The sequence below is a fragment of the Ursus americanus genome, chromosome 24 (genome assembly GCF_024610735.1).
Source record: "Ursus americanus isolate L20-20 chromosome 24, mUrsAme1.1.p, whole genome shotgun sequence".
NCBI classification, from domain to species: Eukaryota; Metazoa; Chordata; class Mammalia; order Carnivora; family Ursidae; genus Ursus; species Ursus americanus.
Window position 1 is genome coordinate 45277923 of NC_142150.1, and position 22097 is coordinate 45300019.

The window sequence follows — 22097 nt, forward strand, 5'->3', positions numbered from 1 at the left end:
CCGAAACTGGTGCTCGGGAGAAGGTCTGTTTTTCTCCCTTCCGCTCTCAAGGCTGGGTGTGCAAAGGTAGTAAGGGACCCAGGGGCTCCGCAGGGGGGACAGGGAGGGGCCTCGAGATCACGCTCTCCAGAAATTGCCAGAATGCTGAGGAAGGGAACCAGAGTTAACGGAGCATAACCAGACCACCCCGCTTGTCTCAAAACTCAGACCAGATTTTCAAAGGAGACGTGACATTGCTTTTACTGTGGTCAAACAACCTAACCGAATTTTCCGTCTGGCCCGGCGCCGAGGGCACGTGCGGTACCTTGTCGCACACCCATCCCCGCGCTCCGACGGCAGAACTCTCCGTCTTCCCGAACTGAAGCGCAGTCCCCAGCAACCACTAGCCGCCCCCTCCCCACGACGTGGCCGGGCTCCCTGCTCGCTCGCCCGCCCACGTGTGCGCTCCTGCTCTCAAATGAAGGAAGAAGAGAGAGCCCGGCGGGAGCGGGGGGCGGACGGGCGCCGCTGAGCAAGGACCCGGATGAGGTGGCCGCCCCCTTCCAGGATCGGGAGCTCTGGCTCCGAGCCCACGGCCGGCGCTTGGAGATGACGTTGCCCTTTACGTCATTGCACGGCCTTTTAAGGAGAGAATGGGCGTCGCCTGCTGCGCCGCGCCGGCCACTGACGGCTAGCCTGGCCCCGTGGCGGCAAATTACGGCTGGGCTCCGCCCTCCACACGTGTTGGGTCCCGCCTCTCCGGAATCGGGGGTGGGGGTGGGGGTGGGGGTGGGGCACGCTCCCATAAATAGAGCCACGCCTGAACCCGCCCTCAGCTGTTCCAGTCTGCGGCAGCGATGGGATGGTTGCGGAACTGTCTCTGGTGTCTGTGCGCCCTGTCGCTGATTCGCGGAGCCCCGGTGAGCAGTGGAGCCGCGGTGAGCAGTGCGGGGCGGCGAGGAGAGGCCTGGGGAGGTGGACGGCTGCTGAGACCGCCGGGGAGGCGCACGAAGCTGCCGGGAAAGCGCACGGAGCTGCCGGGAAGGCTCACGGAGTAGCGGGGGAGGGGAACGGCGCGGCCGGGGAAGCGCGTGGAGCGGCCGGGAAAGCGCACGGTGCTCGTGTGGAGCGGTCAGGAAGGCCCCCGGACGGTCGCGGAAGGGTGGGGGGGGGGGTAATACGGGCAAAGATTGGGGGCGGTGGAGGGGGAGCAGGGTAGGGTGGGGGCGGGGTAGGGTAGGGGCGCCGGAGGCGGCGGGGCGGCCGGGGCGCTTAGACCGGTCCCGGAGACGCTGCAGGCCCGGGCATGCCGGCAGCGGGCAGGGAAGGGATCCGGACGTCCGCGAGGGGCCCGGGAGGGGTCGGGCAGGCAGTGCAGGCCGCGCGCGTTCCCTCGGTCGCGCACGGAGCCAGGTCTTTGCTGGGCCTTAGGTCCTTCTGCCCGGGACGTGAGTCATCGCTGTCGAGTACGCGGCCAGCCAGCGCTCGGAGTTCACGGTGGCTCCAGACTCGCGAGCGAGTTTGCGAGTCTCCGGCCGGGCTTCGGTGATTCGGACTTTCCGCGGAGCTGCAGGAGCGCGCACAGACCGGGAAATGGCGCGGGAAGGCTGCGGGGAGGGCTGCGGGAAGGGGAGGGAGGCTACGCGAATTTTCGGAGGAACTCCTTCTTGGATTTGCTAGGAATCACCTTGGCTGTATTTTCAGCTCCCCCCGCCCCTGCCCACCCCGCGTTCACGCAGAAATGGTTTCGTGCAGAGATTGTTTCATTACATTAGGGCAAATGATAGTATTTGATCACGTTTCCGAAAAGCTCAAGCAGAGAATCAGATTGCGCTGACGCGGAGTGTTAGCGTCAAACCACAGTGTGCAAGTGTGAGTTTCACTGCTCCCGGAGCGCGCTCAAAGTCGGGCTGGGGGCTCCAGGCTGCGTCCTCCTCCTTCTGCCTGTAAAGGACAGGAGGCCCAGGCTCTCCACACCCAGCGATTTGCTGACTTTCCTGGAGGCCAGGTTGGCTATGGCGTTGCTGTTTTTCTCCCCTGAAAAGGACGTCTTTTCTGCTTTTAGTACTTTTTTTTTTTTAAGATTTTATTTATTTATGTGACAGAGAGACAGCCAGAGAGAGAGGGAACACAAGCAGGGGGAGTGGGAGAGGAAGAAGCAGGCTCCCAGCGGAGGAGCCCGATGTGGGGCTCGATCCCAGAACGCCGGGATCACACCCTGAGCCGAAGGCAGACGCTTAACGCCTGCGCTACCCAGGCGCCCTGTTATTAGTACTTTTATTTTCATTTACTTATTTAAGTTTTCTTTTATTTCAATTCAATTAATTGACACTGGTGTATTATTAGTTTCAGAGGGAGAGTTCGTGATTCATCAGTTGCATATAACACCCCCTGCTCATTACATCAGGTGTCCCCCTTAATGCCCATGCCCCAGTCACCCCAGCCCCCCACCCCCTCCAGCAACCCTCAGTTTGTTTCCTAGAGTTAAGAGTCTCTCATGATTGGTCTCCCTCTCTGATTTCATTTTATTTTATCTTTCCCTCTCTTCCCCTATGAGCCTCTATTTTGTTTCTTAAATTCCACATAGGAGTGAGATCATATGGTCATGGTCTTTCTGGTTGACTTATTTCACTGAGCATAATACCCACTGGTTCCATCCATGTCCTTGCAGATGGTAAGATTTCCTTTTTTGATGGCTGCGTGATATTCCATTGTATAAATACCACATCTACTCTATCCATTTATCTGTCGATGGACATCTGGGCTCTTTCCATAGTTTGGCTAGCGTGGACATTGCTGCTATAAACATTGGGGGCAGGGGTCCCTTTGGATCACTACATTTGTATCTTTGGGGTAAATAGTAGTCCAATTGCTGGGTCCTAGGGTAGCTCTATTTTTAAGTTTTTGAGGAATCTCCATACTGTTATTTAATTTTTAAAAAGATTTTATTTATTTACTTATTTATTTATTTTTAAAGATTTTATTTATCTGAGAGAGAGAGAGCGTGAGCAGGGGAGGAGTAGAGAGAGTGGGAGAAGCTGAGCAGGGAGCCCTCCGCGACACTGGATCCCCGCACTCCAGGATCACAACCCAGCCAGAGGCAGATGCTTGAGCTGCTGAGCCACCTGGGCACTCCTTGATTTCTTTGACAGAGAGAGAGAGCAGAGCAGGGGGAAAGAATTCAAGCAGATTCTGCGACCTGACTGCATAGCCCATCACAGGGCTCGATCTCACGACCCTGAGGTCACGATCTGAGCCAGAACCAAGTCGGATGCTTAACCGACTGAGTCCCCCAGCGCCGCTGATTTAGTGCTTGTGAATAGTGGTCAGGTTGTCTATTGAGGTTGGTTGTGGCATTCCTGGGTTCAGTCCAGTCTTGGTGTTTTAGTACCTAACACCTTCTTAGAAGTGCCCTCCCCCCGGGGGCTGCCTGCTTCTGCCCACGTATTTGCCAGGTGTACATAAGCACATTGTTCCAGAGCAAGTTCAGAATGAGATCTGCCAGGGCCGATGGCTTGTCATTTTCTCTGCCGTTGTCACGTTTTCACCTGCCACTCTGGCAGCTCCCAGCTTCCTGGATGGGGGAGCCTCTTGTGCCCTGTAGTCAAGCATGTCTGGTGATGTCTGCGAGACCACCTTGCCATGCTGAAAAACTTGATCCAGAGAGACTTTTCTTTCTTTTTCTCCTTTTTTACTGTGAATTGCATTATTGTTTGTGGCTAACCTTGCACCGTGTACATACACCACGTCTTCCTCATCTGTTCCTCTATCATCTGTGGACTGTGGCTGCTTCCATGTCTCGGCTGTTGTAGACAGTGCTGCTGGGAACGCGGAGGTGCTTGTGTCTCTTCAACTTGGGGAGGTTAAGACTCAGACGTTGAGTTGCGGGGTCGTAGGGCAGTTCTACTTTTAGTTTCCTTAGGAACGTCCATACTGTTTCCCAGAGGAGCTGCCCTAATCTACCTGTATTCCCACCAACAGCGCGGGAGGGTTCCTCCCAACACTTGCTGTGCCTTGTCTCTTTGATCCCAGCCATTGCGACAGGTGTCAGGTAGTATCTCATTGTGGTTTGAATTGCATTTCCTGATGCCGAGCGATGTTGAGCTTCTTTCCCCGGGCTTGATGACATCTGTGTCTTCTTTGGAAAAATGTCTACTCGGGTCCGCTGCCCGTGTTGTGACCTGGTTGTTTGTTTTTTGTTATCGAGTCGCGTGAATTCTTTGTCTGTTGTGGATGTTAAGCCCTTGCTGGGTATATCGATGGCAAGTAGCTTCTCCCTCGCGGTCGATTGCCACTGCATTTCGACGATGGTTTCCTTCGCTGTGCAGAAGCAGAGAGCCTTTTATTCCGGGAACCTTGGTCCTGCATCAACTTGTGTTGCTTGGTGCTTATTCAGGGGCCGTAGTGCCATCAGCTCCTTGTCATACATGCTGAAGCTTTAGGGCGGGGAGCCCTTGGAATCTGCACCTTCCGGACATAGTCTGCCAGCCTCTCTGGGAGGGAGCAGGGCAAATGCCTCTCTTCTCCTCCTGTGGCTGCGTTATAGCCGCTGGGCTCAGGGTTCTCGGGGCCCCTTGCAGGACCTTTTCAGAGCAGGCAGGTAGTGGGTGACTCCTCCACGGTCCCTCCCAGGACCTTGCACTGTGTGAGGCTGGGGTTGCCGGGAGGGAGGTGCTCACTTCAGATCCGTGGCGTGTTCTTGTTCACTCAAGTGTTAGCTCCTTGTAGGCTCTCCAGGGCTTCCCCGCTCGAGTCTGGGGGTCCGCCAATGCTGGATGGTTGTGGCTGCCACGTGGCATTGCAGTTCCTTAGGGATTTCTTGGCACAGGAGTGAAGGGGCTGTGGAGGGGACTTGGAGCCTGAGGGGCTGCTGGCAGGAGCCTGAGGGGAGCGCGGAGAGCAGGGGGACCCCTGGGTGGGGTGAGCCCCGTGGGGGTGGGGGCCTTGCTGCTGGTAGGTGGGCCACTGGTGGGAACATGGGGAACCCTCAGTCATCTGCAAGGGAGGTGCCTCCTGGAGGAGGTGAGTCGGGTCTTGTGTCTGGTGTAAAATTATGAAGGCCCCTAAAACTCAGGTCCTGAGGTGAATCGTATTTTCACGTGGTCTTTTTGAAGAAGGAAAAATCCATGCCAAAACAATCCGTGCTGAAATGGACACATTTCAGATAAAGACAGAATGGGACCCTGTGCTTGGCCTGAGCCTGACCACCCGCTTCACGTCCTGGTATCCCCCTCCGATGCCAGAAAACCTTACTCTCGGGAGCTGGCAGCCGTCTGCTGATTCAGTTTTTTAAAGTATTGCATCATGTAGTTTCATCATGGTTGCTGAGTTTGGGGTTTGGGGGGGCTTACGTTTTGCCCCACCCTTGTCCTGGGCCTGGGTGGTCAAGGCACATAGGAAGGGCCCCCAGCATGCCACCAGCAGTACAGCTGAGACCACCCACCCTCCCAGCCCTGCTGTCCTTCTCCGGGGGGGGGGGGCACGGGGGGGGGACACACCATGTTCTGGCTTGCCTAGGGCTGGGTACTGGGCAGAACCCAGGGTGGAGTTGGGGAGACAGAGGGGGTGGGGCGGGGGTGGGGCGGAGGCAGGTGAGCCTGACTAGGGAGTGGCTGGGGGCAGGACATGACTTTTTTACTGTTCTTTGCCACTTGGAGAGTCCCCTTGCTGAGCCTGTGAGCCTCCGTCAGACAGAAGGAAATGGCTTCCAGGATGTTCTTGATAGGCTGAATTCCAGAAAGGAAAGCCGCTTTCCTCTTGTTTTGAGATTTCGTTTTTCTTTTTTAGAAGGTTTTTAACTTTTCCGGTTTCATTTCCACTTTTGCACTTTTGAAGTTAGCAAGATAGTCCCGATGGTTGTGCAACAGTGTCAGTGGGCTGCATGCCGCCGTATTGTACACTTACAAATGGTTTCTCTTGAGTGCTGTGCATGTCAGTCCGATAAAAAGGAAAAACGGTACCCTCAAAATACCAAAAACAGCCAACAACAAACTCCCACAAACTAAAATAGCACAGGCTAAGAGCACTAGTAGTGACCCTGCACACCTCTGGGGGCGGGGGGTGTCTGCACTCCACGTTCAGAACCATGGCAAACATGGAAGCAGGTGTTGTCCTTGGTCCCCAGACTCCCTTCAAGTCACCTGCTGTCCCTCCCCTGTCCTCAGGCCGAGTTGTTCTCAGTCTGTCTTCTCTTCCATGATCTTCACATGCTTGGAGAGTGCTGACCTATCTTTTGGTAGAATGTTTCTCAGTTTGGGTCTATGAGCTGGCTTTTTGTGAATCAATTGAGGTTCGGCATTTTTGGCAAAAATACCATAGAGTTGACTTTGTGTGCTTCCAACTGCACCATCTCAGAAGACACCTGACCCAGGACATGGGTTTGTTCCTTCACTGGCGACGCTGACTTTGGTGAGAGTTCCGGTGGTGGTTGCCAGGTGTCTTCAGAGGAAAGTTAGTATTTTCTCCCTCCGTAACTAGCAGATATCTTGAGGGGAGTTGCCTTTGAAACTATGTAAATATTCTGTTTTCCCAGCAGCTTTCATTCAGGTGTGTGCACTCATCGATAGATTGTTGCCTGAAACAGTTGAAACTGTGGGGTCCGCAGGGAGTTTTCTTCCTTAAGCCCATCTAAATATGTTTTTGTAACTTTTTGTTTTGCCCAGGTTAAGTAAGATGTAACCTAAACCAATAAAAACTAAAAATGGAATCTCATCAGTTTTCATGGGAAGGGAAGAAAAGGCATGTGGAGACGAGGAATAAAGGAAGCAAAAGCCAGAAAAGAAGGAAAATGGAATCAGAGAGAAAATGGGATATTAAAACACAACATAAGATTGCAGAAGTCAACCAAAATACTTGGGGGTTGGTCCGGCACCTGCGAATAGGTGGAACTCATTTCCGAATGATCGGTTTTATGTAGAAGGGAAAATCTGGTGAGGTGGCGTTTTCAGAGCTCTGCCTGAAAGGAAGTAGCATGGCCGCGTGGGGAGCGGACGGGGCGAAGGTGGATGGCAGGCTCTTCTGGTCTGGAGATAGCGGGAGTGGCATCAGCACAGTCCCTCAAGCGAGTCCTGCCATTCTGCGCATGCCAGGAGCTGCAGCGAGTAGCCGCTTCGTGGTTACAGACGAATGTTATTGAGTGGGCAGGTGCAGAGCAGAATTCAGCCAACGGCGGGGGTGCTCGGTGGTACCCCAGCGGTCATGCAATCGCTCCATGCAGCCGAGCAGCCTCAAAATACAAACAGCAGAAACTGACGTGATCGGTGAAATCTACAAACCCACCGACTTGGTAGGAGGTGCTACTCTCCCTCAAACCCAATAGAGGAGCAGAAAACAATCAGGAAGGATGTGAACAATTAGGACCCCATCCAGAGCGGGCTTTAGTGTGTGTGCACCCAGGTCGCAGGTGCACGCACTCAGATCCCCCCTCCAGCCAGCAGGAGACGTGCTTTCTTGACACGTGTGTAGCTGCTGAACAGATGAGCGAAAACAAACACAGATCTCGGGGCGCCTGGGTGGCTCAGTCCTTTCAGCGTCCAACTCCGGTCACGATCTCCGAGTCGTGGGCTCCGAACCCCTTGTCGGTCTCCCCACTCAGCGGGGAGACTGCTTGGGATTCTTTCTCTCCCCCCCCCGCCCCCCGCACTTTCTCTGAAATAAATAAATCTTTCCAAAAAAGCAGTATCAGTCCCGAAGGATTCCGTGCAGGCCGGGCCAGTAGGTTAGACAGCAACAGTAGGAACAGTGGACCTGCCCACATGTGTTGGGAAACGAAAGAACATTTCCCCAGAGTAACATGCTCCAGATACGAAGTCCAAAAGCACAGAGATGCCATAGGAAGTTCCCAACATGCGCTCGCCCAACAAAGCTCACCCCCCGCCCCCCCCCCGCCGTGAGGTGGCAGGTGGCTGCCCGCCTATCGGCCGACATGCATCCAGGTAGAGGCCGTGTGCGGCTCCGTGTGCAGCAGGCTTCTCTTGATGACCCCCACCTCCTTTTCTGCTCGAAGGTGCCCCTGCCGGGTGCTGAGCCCAACTGCGGCCCGGAGGAATACAAGCCTGACGGTCTCGGCCTGTGCTGCAGGAAGTGCCCGGCCGGTGAGTCCCAGGGTGTCTTCTAGAGCCTCGCGGGCCGGCCCTCCTCAGCTGGCGAAGGGAAGCTGTGGGTGCTTGGAGCAGAGCTAGAGGCTGGCGCTGGAGGCTGGGTGGGGAGACCCCCGCTGGTCAGGTGGGTGGACCTCTCCTTGGCAGCCAGCCACCCCCTCTGGGCCCCCACTGTGGGGGACTCTCGTGGGAACAGGGCCGTGGGCTTGTTTTGTTGGGAGCGGTGCCTTCAGGAAGATGGAGGACAACGTGAGGGTGCACGGCCAGGCCGGATACTCCTAGCTGCCCTCCCGCTGGGGTGACCGAGGAAGGGGGTGCCTAGCGGGGCGGGGACGACCACTGTCCTCAGGCACAGCGTGTCCACGGAGCCTTATTCCCCTGTCTGACGATGATCTGAGTGAGCCCCACAGGGCAGGTGGGGGCCGCAGCCTCAAGCGCCTGCTCTGCCCCCCGGCCACGCCACCTCACCTCCTCTACACTCTCAGACAGGTGTGCCCACACTATCAGTGAGAGTGCTTCGCGGATCTCCTCTTTGCGGGGGCCAACCCCATACCACTACCCATCAGCACCCGCGTCCCCCACCCCTCGCCCACTCTCCTCCAGTGCAGGGCTCCCGTTCTGGGCACCGAACGTCCACACCTGGACCACTCAACCCACACGCTCGCCCCACACCTGTATATACAGCAGGCGTGTGTGCGTCCACACCTGTGCACACCTGCACACGCACACAGCTCACGTGGGCACGAGTTACGTGCTTCTGCTGGAAACCTTGTGAACTCAGCCTGTGTGCAAAATGCGGGTCGAGACAGGCTCCTCGCAGCAAGGTGTGATTGGCTCAGCTAGAGCGTTTGCACGAGGCAGCCCATCCCTGGGGGGTCCTCTGGGACTGGTCAGAGACCTCTGTCTCTGGACCTCCAGTGTGCCCTGTAGATGAACCGGAAGCTGTCCAGCCCACCCCGGGGAGCTGGGGTGAACACACAGACGTTGTCGGGCTCTCGGGGGGCTCCCGTGTGTGTGCTCAAAACCATCCGCTGACGTGCGTTCCAGGAGTGGTTGAACACCGCGGGCACCACGTCCCCAGGGGCTGTGTGGCCAAGCGTCAGCCCAGAACATTCCAGGGAGATAGTGGAGAGGGCTGGTCCCCAAGTAGAAGCCTCCGGGGTGGGGTCGGGTCTGTTCTGGGCCCCCACCTCACCTCTGTGTCCCCCCCCTTCACAGGCTTTCATGTCAGCAGACACTGCGGTGTAAACCATGGCATGCCAATATGTGACCCATGCGAACCCGGAAGCTTCCTCACGTACCCAAACGGGGAGACCAGCTGCCAGCCGTGCGCTAAGTGTCGGGAGGGTAAGTGCGCTACAGTCCGGCACAGTGGGATCCTTGGATTTGAACACATAGCCCCCTTCGCCTCAGCTATCGACATTGCCCCAGAAGGAGTTATGCACAAGGACAGAGCTGCCAGAGTGCCAGTCACGAGGCGTTCGAACCATGATGATGTGCGCCTGTGGTTGAAGTACCAGGCTACCCAGAGTCAGGACTGTAGATGCTGTGTGCAAGAATGATCTCCAGAAGTTTGTCTCCGTGTCTGTGTGTGGGCCACAGAGGGTTTGAAAGATGGAATTGTTTTAAAAAGTACCATTTCTATTAGCAAAGACAAACTAAGATACTTTGAGGTGAATGTAGCAAAGGGTGTATAAAATGTTTATGTGAACAAACAACATGTAAGAAGCCCTGCATATGCAGAGAAATACAAGCTTATATGTGAGAAGACGCTACGGTCTGAGGATGTCAGTTCTCCGTGAAAGGATTCGTAGATTCAGTGCATTCCCAGGAAAAGTCCCAACAGGACCTACCGACTCATCGTGCTGTATAGTTTAAATACACAGTTTTTATTTAAAATAAAAAGTAGCCGCAACAGGTTTTTCATGAAATCGGATGAGCTGACAGTTGTCCAAACACTCAGGGAAGGAAAGAGCGCACCGTCTCTCCCCGGTGTAATGAGTCAGTGCAGAGAGACAGAGGGACGGCGTGATGTTTAGGTGTGGGTGGACGGCTGGGCCAGTGGAACAGAGTGGACAGCCCGTGAAAGGTCACGTGTGGCCCGGTGACCGAGCCCTCCACAGGAGCAGGGGCGGCATCTCCAGCACAGACCGCCGGCCGCCGATAGAGCCGGTGCCCGTGCAGGACGCAGGCCGGAAGCTCCCGCCATGCACACAAGTCCATTCCCAGATGCACCCCAGGCCGTATGTGAAAAGTCGGGCTATAAGAGCAAAACATAAAGAGTGTTCATGTCCTCGAGGCAGCGGAAAAACGTCCTACGGGGGTCTGAAAAGTCATAAACCATACAAATGAGGTGGGTACGTGTGACTGCGTTCAATCGACCGACTTCTGTTCATCGTAAGACACCCACGCTTGGAAATTAAGCCATGAAGTGAGAGAACGTACTTATGATACAACTCACCCACGTTCACATCCAGAACCAGCAAATCAATAAGGAGTGTGAAAACACACTTGACTTACGTGGAGGGACAGATGCACCCAAGAAGATGGGACATACCCAGCCAGGAAACGTGTAGAAAGCTTGGAGTAGGTGGACAGACGTACTGTCCTAGCAGACGGACAGCGTTCTGGCGTGGGGGCCGAGGGGAGCGAGGACTCACCCCCAGGCACGCGTAGGAGGGCGTCCACTCTGGAAACAGTCTTGGCAGAGTTGGTGAAGTTGAAGATGGGCCAAAACCTCTGCCCGCCCTCCCCATGTCCTGATCCGGACTCGGCCAGTCCCTTGCCCGTGTGTGCTGAGAGCTGGGGAAGGGTCTGCAGTAACGTACAGCCAGCAGCAACCCCGAGGTCCACTGATGGAGAGTTGGGTCCCCGGAGGAGCACGCTGTGGGACCCGGCCCAGTGTGGGGTTCGCGGCGTGAATCGGCCCGAGTTGTGTCTTGCCCAGCGCGTCCAGTCTCAGGAAGAGCGAGAAAGTAGTGACGGGCTGTGGAGTGCTGAACCCGGGCTGTGGGTGGGACGTGGTCCCCAGAGGGGCGTGTGGTCCTCTCTTGTTATCCTCTGTATCTGGAATGTTGTTGCTGGTCTCAAGCCCGGAGGAAGGGCTCTGGGGGTGGTCATCAGCACGGCCATGGTGGATATTGCTGGCCTGAGGAGGGGTCCCTCTGTCTGCCCTTCTGTCTCTGAGGTTTTACTCACTTGGCATCCCTGGCGATGCTGTGCTCTTCTCTGTGGGGCAAACAAGGTGAACGGGACCAAAGGGGTGGTTTCTTAGCAGGTGGCCCTGGGCCCTCACCAGAATTCAGGTGTGAGGTCTGGCTATTGGCTCCTCTTCGCCCCTGTTTAGAAGGCCGTGGAGGGGGAGGACAGTTCCCATGCAAGGTGCTTGGCGCAGTCTGGTATGGGCGGGGACGGTCCATTCCCCCGGCGCTGACCCTCAGCCCTCTCCTTTCAGACCAGGAGATGGTGGCTGCGTGCACGCGGACCAGCAACCAGCAATGTCAGTGCAAGACCGGGAGCTTCTACTGCGACTCCCCAGACTGCACGGAGAGTTGCTACCGGTGTCGAAGGTGCTGGGGGCTTGGGTGTGGGCTTCCCCCCCCCCCCCCCGTATTCACAGTACCAGACCCTAAGTCCCCAGCAGTGGTGGAGACGGTCCAAACACGGGCAGCGATGAGTCCCTGAGGGGCAGAGGGCGTGGGAGGGGTCCAGTCTCCGGAGCAGAGGCCCAGGGAGGGGAGGAGGCTAGCCAGCGAAGGTTCCGGGGGAAGTGAGGTCGAGGCAGGTGGAACGGCAGCAGAGCGGCACGGCCACAGCATCGTGAGCCTCCTGTGGCTCCGTGACAGGGCCACAACGGGGCGGTGTGAAAACCAACAGAGGTGTGTTCTCTCACAGTTCTGGAGACCGGCAGTCTGAATCCAGGTGTCAGCGGGGCCGTGCTCCCTCCGCAGACTCTAGGGGAGGACCCTGCCTCGCCTCTTCCAGCCTCTGATGTTGCCGGCACTCCTCGGGGCTCCTTGGCTTATCCTCCATGTCTGCCTCTGTCTTTTCGAGGTCATCTTCGCGCGTGTGTGTGTCTCTGTCTTCCCGTGGCCTCCTCTCTGTCTCATACACACTTCCCTCTTGTAAGGACAACAGTCTAGGATGGAGGCCCACCGTAGTCTGGTGTGAGCTCCTCCGTCATGAGAGCATCTCTGCACACACCCTTCTGAGGTTCCGGGTGGGCACGGGTTTTCGGAGGACCTTCTGGGGACGCTGACGGTGGCAGAGGCACGTTGAAGAAATAGCTCATGTTTGTGAGGCACGTTGTAAACTGATAGGACTCAGACTGTGCTGAACGGTAGTTTCCTGTAGCTGCAGGTGCAAAGTAGGGACTGCTTTCAGGTCCAGTTCGATCAAGGCTCTGGCTACTCTGCATTCGCTTGCATGTCCCCTCTTCCATGCGCTTCACCTTTGGGTAACTTCTTTCTCGATGGAGATCGAGGTGCAGCTACCGCAGGCCAGTCCTCACAGCCACATACAGCGCTACCCAGAAACAGAGAGGCTTCCCCCACCCACCCTCCCCGTGTGTCACAGAGCCTGGGACAGAGCTTTACTCTTCAGTGAGCCACTTTGGGCCAGACAGCCGGGGAGATGCCAGGCAGTGACGGCCTGAAGGCTGGCAGGCCATCGTGGGAGCTGGGGCTCCTCCTAACCCCTGACCTGCGGGTGGTGAGAAGAATGTTTGGGGCTGCGTCCAGGCAGGGGGGATAATGCTCCGGGTTTCCTCCGTCTTCCAGATGTTCTGGCGCTACCCTTCGGCCCTGCAATGCCACAAGTGATACAGTCTGTGACACAGAGCCTGGTCCAGAGACCCCAGGTAAGAGACGGATGCCCTGTCTTCCATCCAGGTCCACAGACCTTTCCCGTGAAGGTGAGGCGTTGAGGCTTTGCAGGCCTGGGTGCCCTTAAAACTTGCAGGAATAGACAGGGGGCTGGATTTGGGTCATGGGCCACGGTTCACAGACCTCTGAATCCTTGGTGACACGCTGAGGCTCCTGTCCTTGGCACGCGCCGGGCCGCGTGGCCGACAGGGCAGCTCCCTGCTGGCGTCCTGCCTGGCGTCCAGCGCCCCGCGGAGCGGGTGGGGGGGTGGAGTGGCTGGCTTCCGTGAGGCCTGCGGTTTTCTCCCGGTGAGTGAGCACCTCTTCCGTCTCTCCTTTCACGGGATCCCCAAGGCCAGGCCAGGTCCGTGCCTTGAGGGGCGCTCCGCTGGGTCCCAAGACTTTGAGGCAGGTGCAAGCCCGGAGCAGAAGTGAGCCCCAAGGCTTTGGGCCTCTTGTGCCGAGTGTCCTTGCGAGACGCATGCCTGTTATAAGCTGACTCGTAGGCGGGTTTCTTTCTCAGATTTGACAGTTAGAGCGGACCCCTGAGCAATGTGGTGCGAGGGGCTCCGATTCTCTGCGGGGTCCAAAATCCACAGGGAGCCTTTGATTCCCCCAAGAGTTGAACGACTAGCAGGCTCCTGGTGAGTGACGTCTCCGTGGCCACACGGACGGTTGATCAACCCCTTTGTCGTATGTGAATTGTGTCACATATACCGAAAGTGGTATTGAGGAGATCGTAAGGAGGTGCAGACGCGGTGACGGTACCGTACTGTATTTACGGGAAAACTCCGCACGTGCGTGGACCCTGGTAGTCGAAGCCTGCGTTGTCCTGAGGGGTTGGCTGTATGCCTAGAGGGTGGCGGTGACTTACAGAATTTCGGTACAGTCTCTTTGTGTCGCGAGTGTCTCCTCGGGGGGGGCGGGGGGGCTGCCTTCTTAACTGTTGCTCAGGAGTGTTGGAGGACACGCCCTTCGTGTCCATGGGGTCCCTTCACCGCTGCGTCCCGTGCGGTTGGGCTGAACGCTCAGGGGTGTTGGAGGACACGCCCTTCGTGTTCATGGGGTCCCTTCACCGCTGCGTCCCGTGCGGTTGGACTGACGCTCAGGGGTGTTGGAGGACACGCCCTTCGTGTTCATGGGGTCCCTTCACCGCTGCGTCCCGTGCGGTTGGACTGACGCTCAGGGGTGTTGGAGGACACGCCCTTCGTGTTCATGGGGTCCCTTCACCGCTGCGTCCCGTGCGGTTGGGCTGAACGCTCAGGGGTGTTGGAGGACACGCCCTTCGTTTTCATGGGGTCCCTTCACCGCTGCGTCCCGTGCGGTTGCTGCTCGTGTGTCCTGTGTGAGAAATCTTTCCTCACCTCGAGGGATTCTGTATGGTTTTACCTTTCGGATTTTGTTCTACAATGAACCGGCAAGGTGTGGGGTAGGAGCTCAGGGCTCGCAGTGTCTTTCCTGTCTGCACATACTCGTGAACCAGGATTGTGTTTTGCAAAGACATTCCCTTCCAGCTGCAGCCAGTGTCCGTTGGTTGGAAAGCGAGCATCTCTGTGTGAGGCTGTCGTCCTGTCCCGTCTTGGGCCGCGTCCACCTTTCCAGCGGGCCCTGACGTCTGAGGCACAGGCTCCCCTCACTCTTCCCCCAGATCGTCCGGCTGCTGTGGGACGTTGGGGGTCCTTTTATGCTGCAGCGTTGGCTTGTTGATTTCCACACAAGATTTTGAGTCGTGTCACTTGCACTTTTAAAGGATATTTGAACAGCAGAGGTTGAAGAACCCATTAGGAAGGGCCTCATCTGCGCATGAAGGAAGTCTGCATGAGACAGTGGCATCACGTGAACGATTTGCCCCATGGTCCGACCCACCCAGCCCCGGCTGCCGACGCCCATGACATCAGGGCGCTGACCATCCAGGCTCTAATGGGCCTGCCCTGCCTCCTGCGTCCGTGTGTCCATATGTGCTGTCCCTGCCGTGATGTCACCACGGTGCAGCCAGACACCCGAGTGGTTATAGCAGATGTTCCCCCGGGTGGACCTGCCCAGTCGCTCGGGCCCCCATGGGTGGGCCTTGCTGCAGTCGGGAGTGGCCGGCCTCTGCCTGCTGCTGCTGCAGGTGCAAATCCCAGGCCCCGTCCTGGGAAACCAGGCCCTCCAGCCGCTGTCCTGGGCGTGCGGACCTCCTGCTGCTTCCAGCCACCTGAGCAGAATCCCACGTCCTCTCAGTCCGGGGTCCTCGTCTGCGACGCAGGAAGCCTGAGCCTCTGCTGCCTCCCTCTAGGGACGGTCACGATGATGACCAGCGGGAGACGGGGCTTGGGGCCCGGAGTGACCGCCGTGCTGCCATCCCTCCCGGAGCGGGGATTTTCTGTCGCCCGTCACTTAAGTGAGAAAAGCGTGCCTGACCCTGCCCCACCGTTCTCTGTTATGTCTCCTTCCAGGAGAGAAGAAATCCCAGTATGTGTCCGGCTACATCGTCGCCGTCGTCATCGCCGTTCTCCTTTTCCTCATCATTTACTGCTGTAAAGGACAACGGAAATTAGCGCCAGGTCCGTCCTGGGAAGGCAGCGTAGCAACCGCCTCAGGAGATCCGGTGGGGAGGCCTGGGGGTGGGGGGTCCCCGATGGGGCTTTTGAGATTAAAACACAGCTGTGTTCATTGTCTCAGTCTCCTGTCTGAGCTCGGGGTCTGCCGCCTGCTCCGGACTCAGGTCTTAAGACCCGCATCTCTGGTCAGCTGGCTGGAGACACCGTGTCCGGGGTTCTGGAGGCCAAGGGGCAGGAGAGACTGGCGCTGTGTCATCGTGGGGGTGCCCGGAGGGAGGCAGGGCTACTGGGTGTGGGGAGAACACCGAAGAAGCTCAGCCCCTGTGCTCACCCCCTGTGCTCCCTCCTGTCCTTACCTCCTGTGCTCACCTGTTGTGCTCCTCGCAGGTGTGTGGCCTCACCAGTGGCTGGTCCGCTTCTGGAAGGGTAAGGTGGCTCTTTCATATGTTCACAGCAGTTTCTCGCCTCACAGAAGTCATTGTCCCCACTGACACCGGTTCTGTTCCTTTCTCTTCTTGTTGGTCTTCAGGACGGGCAGAAGGACCAGGCAGCACTGTACGTATTGCCGTGCGGTTTCCCTAACGGGCGTGGCGGGCCGTGGCCGCAGCCGAGTCCCAGAAGACATCCCGGGGGTGGGTGCGCGGGAGCCCCTGAGCTTCAGCCCCGTGTGCTCCCGCCTTACTGGAGCCCTAGAATGTGCTGGAAGAAGGCTTACGTTCTGCCGGTCGGGGCCAGAGTGGAAAGCGAGGCACAGCGGGGCAGAGGGCTCCGCGCGAGCGTCCCGGGCTGCGTAAGCAGGGCAGGGCGTGCTGGGGACCGTGAAGCAGTAGAGCGTGTAGCCCCCAGCTCTGCGGGCCGGAGTCTGGCATCAGCCGCGCGGGGTGGCTCTTTCAGAGGCTGTGGGGAGGGCCCTTCCTGCCTCTTCAGTCAGGCTGGAAACCCCGGTTGATCTAGGGCTGAGCGTCTGTGTCTCCGCGTCAGCCTCCCGGAGGACGCTGCCCACTGGCGCGGGCTCACGGTGGTGCAGCGTGAGCTCCTGCGGTCAGGCCCTGCTAGCGGGCACAGAGCTCAGGGCGTGGAGCCCCAGGCACGACACGCGGGTGCTGCGGTTGGGTCCCCGACCACGGCCGTAAAGCACGTGGCACCACGGAGCCAGTCAGATGAATCGTTCCCGTCATGGGGGGGTGTCCAGAAGTGCTCCCACCACAGTGTAGACTGTTAAGTGCAGTAGCGTTCTTTCTCACACCCTACTTAAAAGATGCTCTACTGCCGGGGCTCCTGGGTGGTCTGACTCTGGATCTCAGCTCAGGTCTTGATCTCGGGGTCGTGAGTTCAAGCCCCAGGTTGGGCTCCATGCTGGGCACAGGCTCTACGTGGCATGCGGGACACTTTATTGCTAATGAGTGCTCCCCGTCATCTGAGGTCCCAGCACGTTGCACAGGTCACGCACAAATACAGTCCTCACGAATCAGTTACGCACTGGGCAGGTAATACCAGAAGGTGACCTGGAGACAGAGCGAGCAGATGCCGTGGGGAAGATGGCGCCCCCAGCCCGCTCAAGGCAGGGTCGCCACAGACCCTCCACCTGTGGGGAAGCGGTAGAACACGGTCTGCCTGTGTCTTTGGGGGGCCACTTTCAGCCCCCCACAGGCTTGGGTTGGGGGTCTTGGGACTCCCCCCCAGGAGTTGGTGGCAGAGTGGGGAGCTCACCCCATGCGCTGTTCTCCAAAATTTCCCATTTTCTGTCTCCCCATGAGGCACGGGTGTTTCCCCCAAGCAGTGGCTCGGGGGTACGTGGGCTTCGTGCCCGAGAGACACGACCTTGTTCTTTACCACAGATTTGCCGTCAGCACAGTGAGTCGCTGCTGCCCTCGAATCCTGAGAGGGACGGGCCAGACCCTGACTTAGAAACGTCCTCGTCGTGTCACCAACTGGAGGAGGACAGCGCCGCCTTGCAACCCGAGCCCGGTCCCCAGCCGGGCCCCTCAGAGGAGGCGGAGGAGGGTGCCGCGCTGCAGCAGATGGTGGTCGGGGCGAGCCCCGCGGCCCCAGAGCAGGCGCTGTGCGCTGTGGCTCTGGCTGCCCCTGGGCCGCAGGACCAGCCCGCGGCGTCCCTGTCCCTCAGGGCCCTGGAGCAGGTACATGACCCGTCTGGGTGGGCGTGAGGAACGGCAGCTTCTTGCTTATTGAGCACCTGCCGTGTGCAGACGCCGTGTTCAGTGCGGACGGGCGTGCTTTTGCACAAGTCCTGTACGCGTGTCCTGGGGCGGCTTCCACAGCGGGCTGTGTGCTGTCTCCACGTCCTGGAGGCTGCAAGTCCAGGGACAAGGTGTCGGCTGGGCTTCTGCTGAGGCTGCGAGGGCCATCGGGGCCAGGCCTCTCCCTCGGCTGCTGCTGGCGTCTGGCCGTCTTCGGGGCTTTGTGGAGTGTGGAACCGTCACCCCGGCCTCCGTGTCCGTCTTCACGGGGCATCTCCCTGTGTGTCAGTCCATATCCTGATTTCCCCTTATCCTGAGGACACCAGTCCCGATGGAGTGAGGCTGACCCTCACGACCTCGTCCTAACTCCTTGTCCACCAAGGCCCTGTTTCCAACCATAGTCACGTGCAGAGGTGGGGACTTCAGCGTCCGGGGTTACAATTCTGCACATAGGAGCCCCAGTGCACCTGCTGTCCGAACGGGCTGTGACACCGAGGTGGGCACAGAGGCCCAGAGAGCGTCCTTGTCCAGGTCCCGTGGCTGCGAAGCAGCGGGACCGAGGAGGCCGGACACCACAGCCTCCCGAGTGCGTGGCGGTCTCACATCGGCCAGCACCTCCATGTGCCAGCCGCGGCCTCTGCCTAGCAGGGGCGTCGGGGGGAATGGCGAATGCACACACCACCCTGGATGGACCGAGCGGGCTGGGCTCGTTTTGGGGGGAGCCACGGTCCCCATCCTCTGTGGTGGGGCAGCGGGCGCTGTCCTGCGTGTGCCCCCTGAATAGGGTTTGACGAGAGCCGACTCCTGCTGCGTGGTCTGGGGAGTAGGGCTCTTCGGGACGAGGGGAGAGCGTGTGCATCAGAGGGACAGAGTCAGGGTTTGGGAAAGGACAAGGCCCCGTGTCTGAATCCTAAAGGCAGGGCACGGGGGAGGATTTGAGGGACAGGGTCCCATGGAAGAGATGGGGGCTCCTGTGGTGCATGTCATGGCCCCCGTGCTCCCCTGGTGTGGGCGTGGAGGTTGCAAACTCTCCTTTGGAGACTGGGTTCCTGGGCCGAGTGCCCGTAGGCATCACTGCACGGAGAGCCCCCGACTTTCTTCAGCTTCCCCGCCGGCTCAGAGTCGAGTCCGTAGAGAAGTTAGGACCCTTGCCATCTCAGCGGGAGGCCCGCAGTGTCCCTGTCGGTCTATGCCACGAGAGCACCTCTGTTCTTAGCCTGTCTTACGGCCGCGCAGCCCCTGCCACCACGGGGAGGCACGTGCGGGTATGAGGCCGAGCTGGGGTCTGGAGGCGCGGGCCTCGTGCCCGCAGTGGGTGGCCTGACGCTGACGGGGAGCCTGACGTTAAGCAGGGGGCAAGCGGGCGTTGGAGCTGCTGCTCACGGGCCGTCTGCATTGGCATTGGCCTCCGCTAGGAGACCGTCCTGATGCCCATCTAGTGTTTCTTGGTGCATCTGTGTGGACAGGTGTGCTCTCTGTTCGTAGTACCTGGAGCACAGCGGGTCACCCCAGGTGACACAGTCAGCGGGCACCTGCCCGCCCACCCGAGCAGGGGCTCCTGTGCTGCCTCCACGTCCTGGGCGTGTCCTGGGGGAGCGTGACTCGGGGGACACACGTGGGCTGTGAGCTCTCGGCCACCCGTGGTGGACTCCCTGAACGCCTTCTTCCCCACGTGGAGCCTCCCCTGCCCCCACCCTGCTGCCGCCTCAAACCAGACTGTGGTTCTGTTTCCGCCACACGGTTCTTCCTTCTCCTGCAATGCTCTTTTCTTCTCTCCACAGGAGTATGAAACTAACTATTTTGTGAAAGATTCGTCCAATGAAGGTACGGAATCTGAATCAGTCGTTTGTAGGGACCGTTAAGGCTTCGTCTCGTTGGCCTGAGTGCCAAGTCCTGGTGTCCTTGGTTCTGAGAGGGGGACGCCTGCCTGCACAAGGCCGCAGGGCCGTCTGTCAGCCCGACGTGCACTTTCTCGCACTCAGGGGTGACACTAGGGGAACAGCATTTGTCCAACAGTTTTGTGGGGTTCACAGACCTGGAGTACCGCTTTGATTGGAGGGTGCGTTCGTGTTTTTAAGGAGAAATAATTGGGGTAGGAATACTCGTTCCAACCCTCGACGGGTAGGCCCCCTCTTGGCTAGGACGCTGTGTCTTGCTGGCGTTCTTGGAGGATTCTCGAGACCTGCTACGTGACAGGTGCTTTTTGGTTTCTCATCTTCGCTCCCAGCTCTGCAAGACCACCTGCTGGACAGGTTTAAGAACATGGCATTCTGAAACCCCGAGAGGTTACAAAACTTGCCCCAGGTCTCAGATCCTGACCATGGTCCCCAGCCAACGCCAGGGGGCCTTCTCAGTCCTGAGGTGTCTTACAGCCTCTCTCTGGGTCAAGGGACAGAAGAAGGGCAGGTGACCCGCAGTGGACTGCAGATCCCATGCAGCTCCCCACTTTTCTGCATCCTTGGCTCCTTCTCCCAGACTCGAGCAATGAGCCACAGGCAGGGCAGGAGCCATGGCCCCACTCAGTCTCCCCGCCCCGGGACCCGAGTTCTGGGACATCAGCGGGTTTCGCACAGGACCCCCCACCTCCTGGGTGTGGTGTACTGGCCGGTGCCCAGGCCCAGGGGAAGCTGGAGACACCTGCGACCGCACCCCTGGGGAGCAGCGATAACAGGTGCCACAGGCGGTCCTCCCAGAACTGTCAACAGCCCTCCTCTTTGTTTTTACTTTCTTCAGGCAGGATCTACTATGGATTTGAAGAACGGATTTCCGATAAAGACTGGAAAACATTTATGAGGCTTGTCGGCCTGGAAGACATTGATATTGAGAAATGCGAACGTGAAAACCGTAACGATGTGACGGAGCAGCATCACCAGATGCTCCTGAGGTGGAGAACCCAGCTGGGCCGGGGAGCGTCTGTGTTTAAACTGTTCGCCGCCCTCCATAAGATGCAGCTGCATATGCATTTGGAAAATATCATAAACGGGTTACTTGCGGAAGGCATCCTGGGCAGACGTGGGGACACCTCAGATTAGATCTGGCTCAGGGTTAGGCCTCTAAGTGGGATCCTGAATGGAAGTGATCTGACCTCCTTTCCCAATTTATACCTTACTGGAAACTTCTTGAATTCCTGATATAGCTGGAGAAAGTGTGCAATGGGGAGATCAGTTCTATGTGCCAGGGAGAGTGGTTCCTGCCAGGACAAGATTAATTGTGGGGACTGTCTGTGGCCAAGGTGGCAGAGGTGGGCGGGATCTAAGTGGAATCTAGGAGTCCTGAGCTGGTTGGGCACTGTGCTGGCTCCCCTCACATTCTCCAGCCCTTTCCCCAGCCACTGAGGCTGGACTTTGGCTTTTTTCCTTGGTCACGTCCTAGATCTCAGAGATCTGGGATGTCCCCATGACCTAGAACACGGCAGATGTGTTACTAAGGTTCTCCTAAATAAGTAGGTCACTAAATAACTCAGTGACCTGCAAGCAACTCCTGTTATAATATCTGTTGTATATGTTTCATTTTTTATTTTTAAGTGTAGTTAACATTGTTAGTTTTAGGTACAGAACTTAATGATTTAATATTATGCTGTATTTATCACAAGTATAGATTCCAGTTATATTATTGCATTTTTTTCTGTATTGTTTTCTTTGTATTTATTTTTTTTCGAGAGAAGGAGGGAGGGAGGGAAAGAGAACAATTGGGCGGAGGGTCGTATTTATAGTTTTTTTGAAGGTTTCTTTAATTTAGCTTAGAGTGTGTGTGAGCAGGGGGAGGGCCGGAAGGAGAGCGAGAGGCAATCCTAAGCCAACTCCCTGCCCAGTGCAGATCTTGACCCTGGGCTCCATCTCACAACCCCAACATTGACTTGAGCTGAAATCAAGAGCCAGGTGCTTAAGCAACTGAGCCAGTGAGGAAGCCCTCTAATTAAGTTTTACCTAATAAAATTTATATTTTTAAACAGTGTTTCCTTTTCTTTCTGATGGTTACACAACCTGGGTGTGAATCCTTGGCAGGGGCTTCATGCACAGAGGAAGACATGGACCCCAAGGTATAATTTGCCCGAGTGAGGGGCTCTGGACTGAGGATCAGAGGCTGGAGAAGCCTCTTCTGGTTTGTGGTATCCCCCAGGGTGTCTGTGTCTGGAAATGGCGGTGCTGTCCTCCCACTCCCTGCCTCAGAGTGTGAGCTCCACTGTGCCCTCCTCACCCCACACATCGCCAGTCCTTGGAGTTATGATGCGTGGAATTGCCTGCTGCTTCCCATCCAGCACCAAGCCTCTTCAACTCCCAGTTAAAGTAAATGCCAAACCCAATCCGTCAGCTCAGAGGTGGGTCGCACCCACTCCCTCGTAGCCCCCACATCCGTCCCAGGGTTTGCTGCTTCCTGGGGCTCTCCCGAGACTCTGTGCTCACCCCGCTCATGCAG

At 57.6% G+C, this 22097-nt stretch overlaps 1 protein-coding gene across 2 annotated transcripts; it reads left to right on the top strand.

Moving 5' to 3' along the window:
* Positions 1–804: 804 nt before the first annotated feature.
* Positions 805–21635, top strand: LOC123775495 (tumor necrosis factor receptor superfamily member 10B-like). Of its 2 annotated transcripts, none has more exons than XM_087855120.1 (11): positions 805–917; positions 7985–8072; positions 9297–9425; positions 11533–11647; positions 12857–12936; positions 15379–15486; positions 15871–15909; positions 16013–16038; positions 17322–17621; positions 19463–19505; positions 20415–21635. In XM_087855120.1, the coding sequence occupies exons 1-11, from the start codon at positions 837–839 to the stop codon at positions 20711–20713; spliced, it is 1308 nt and encodes a 435-aa protein (XP_087711246.1). In that variant the 5' UTR covers positions 805–836; the 3' UTR covers positions 20714–21635. The 2 variants fall into 2 exon arrangements, with proteins under 2 accessions (XP_087711246.1, XP_087711247.1); XM_087855121.1 differs by having other exon boundaries at positions 805–899.
* The last annotated feature ends 462 nt before the right edge of the window (positions 21636–22097 follow it).

Coding starts and splice junctions, on each gene's coding strand:
- LOC123775495 (XM_087855120.1), top strand. CDS start 837: ATGGGATGGTTGCGGAACTGTCTCTGGTGTCTGTGCGCCCTGTCGCTG. Junction 8,073..9,296: donor CTGCAGGAAGTGCCCGGCCG/GTGAGTCCCAGG, acceptor CCCCCTTCACAG/GCTTTCATGTCAGCAGACAC. Junction 12,937..15,378: donor GCCTGGTCCAGAGACCCCAG/GTAAGAGACGGA, acceptor GTCTCCTTCCAG/GAGAGAAGAAATCCCAGTAT.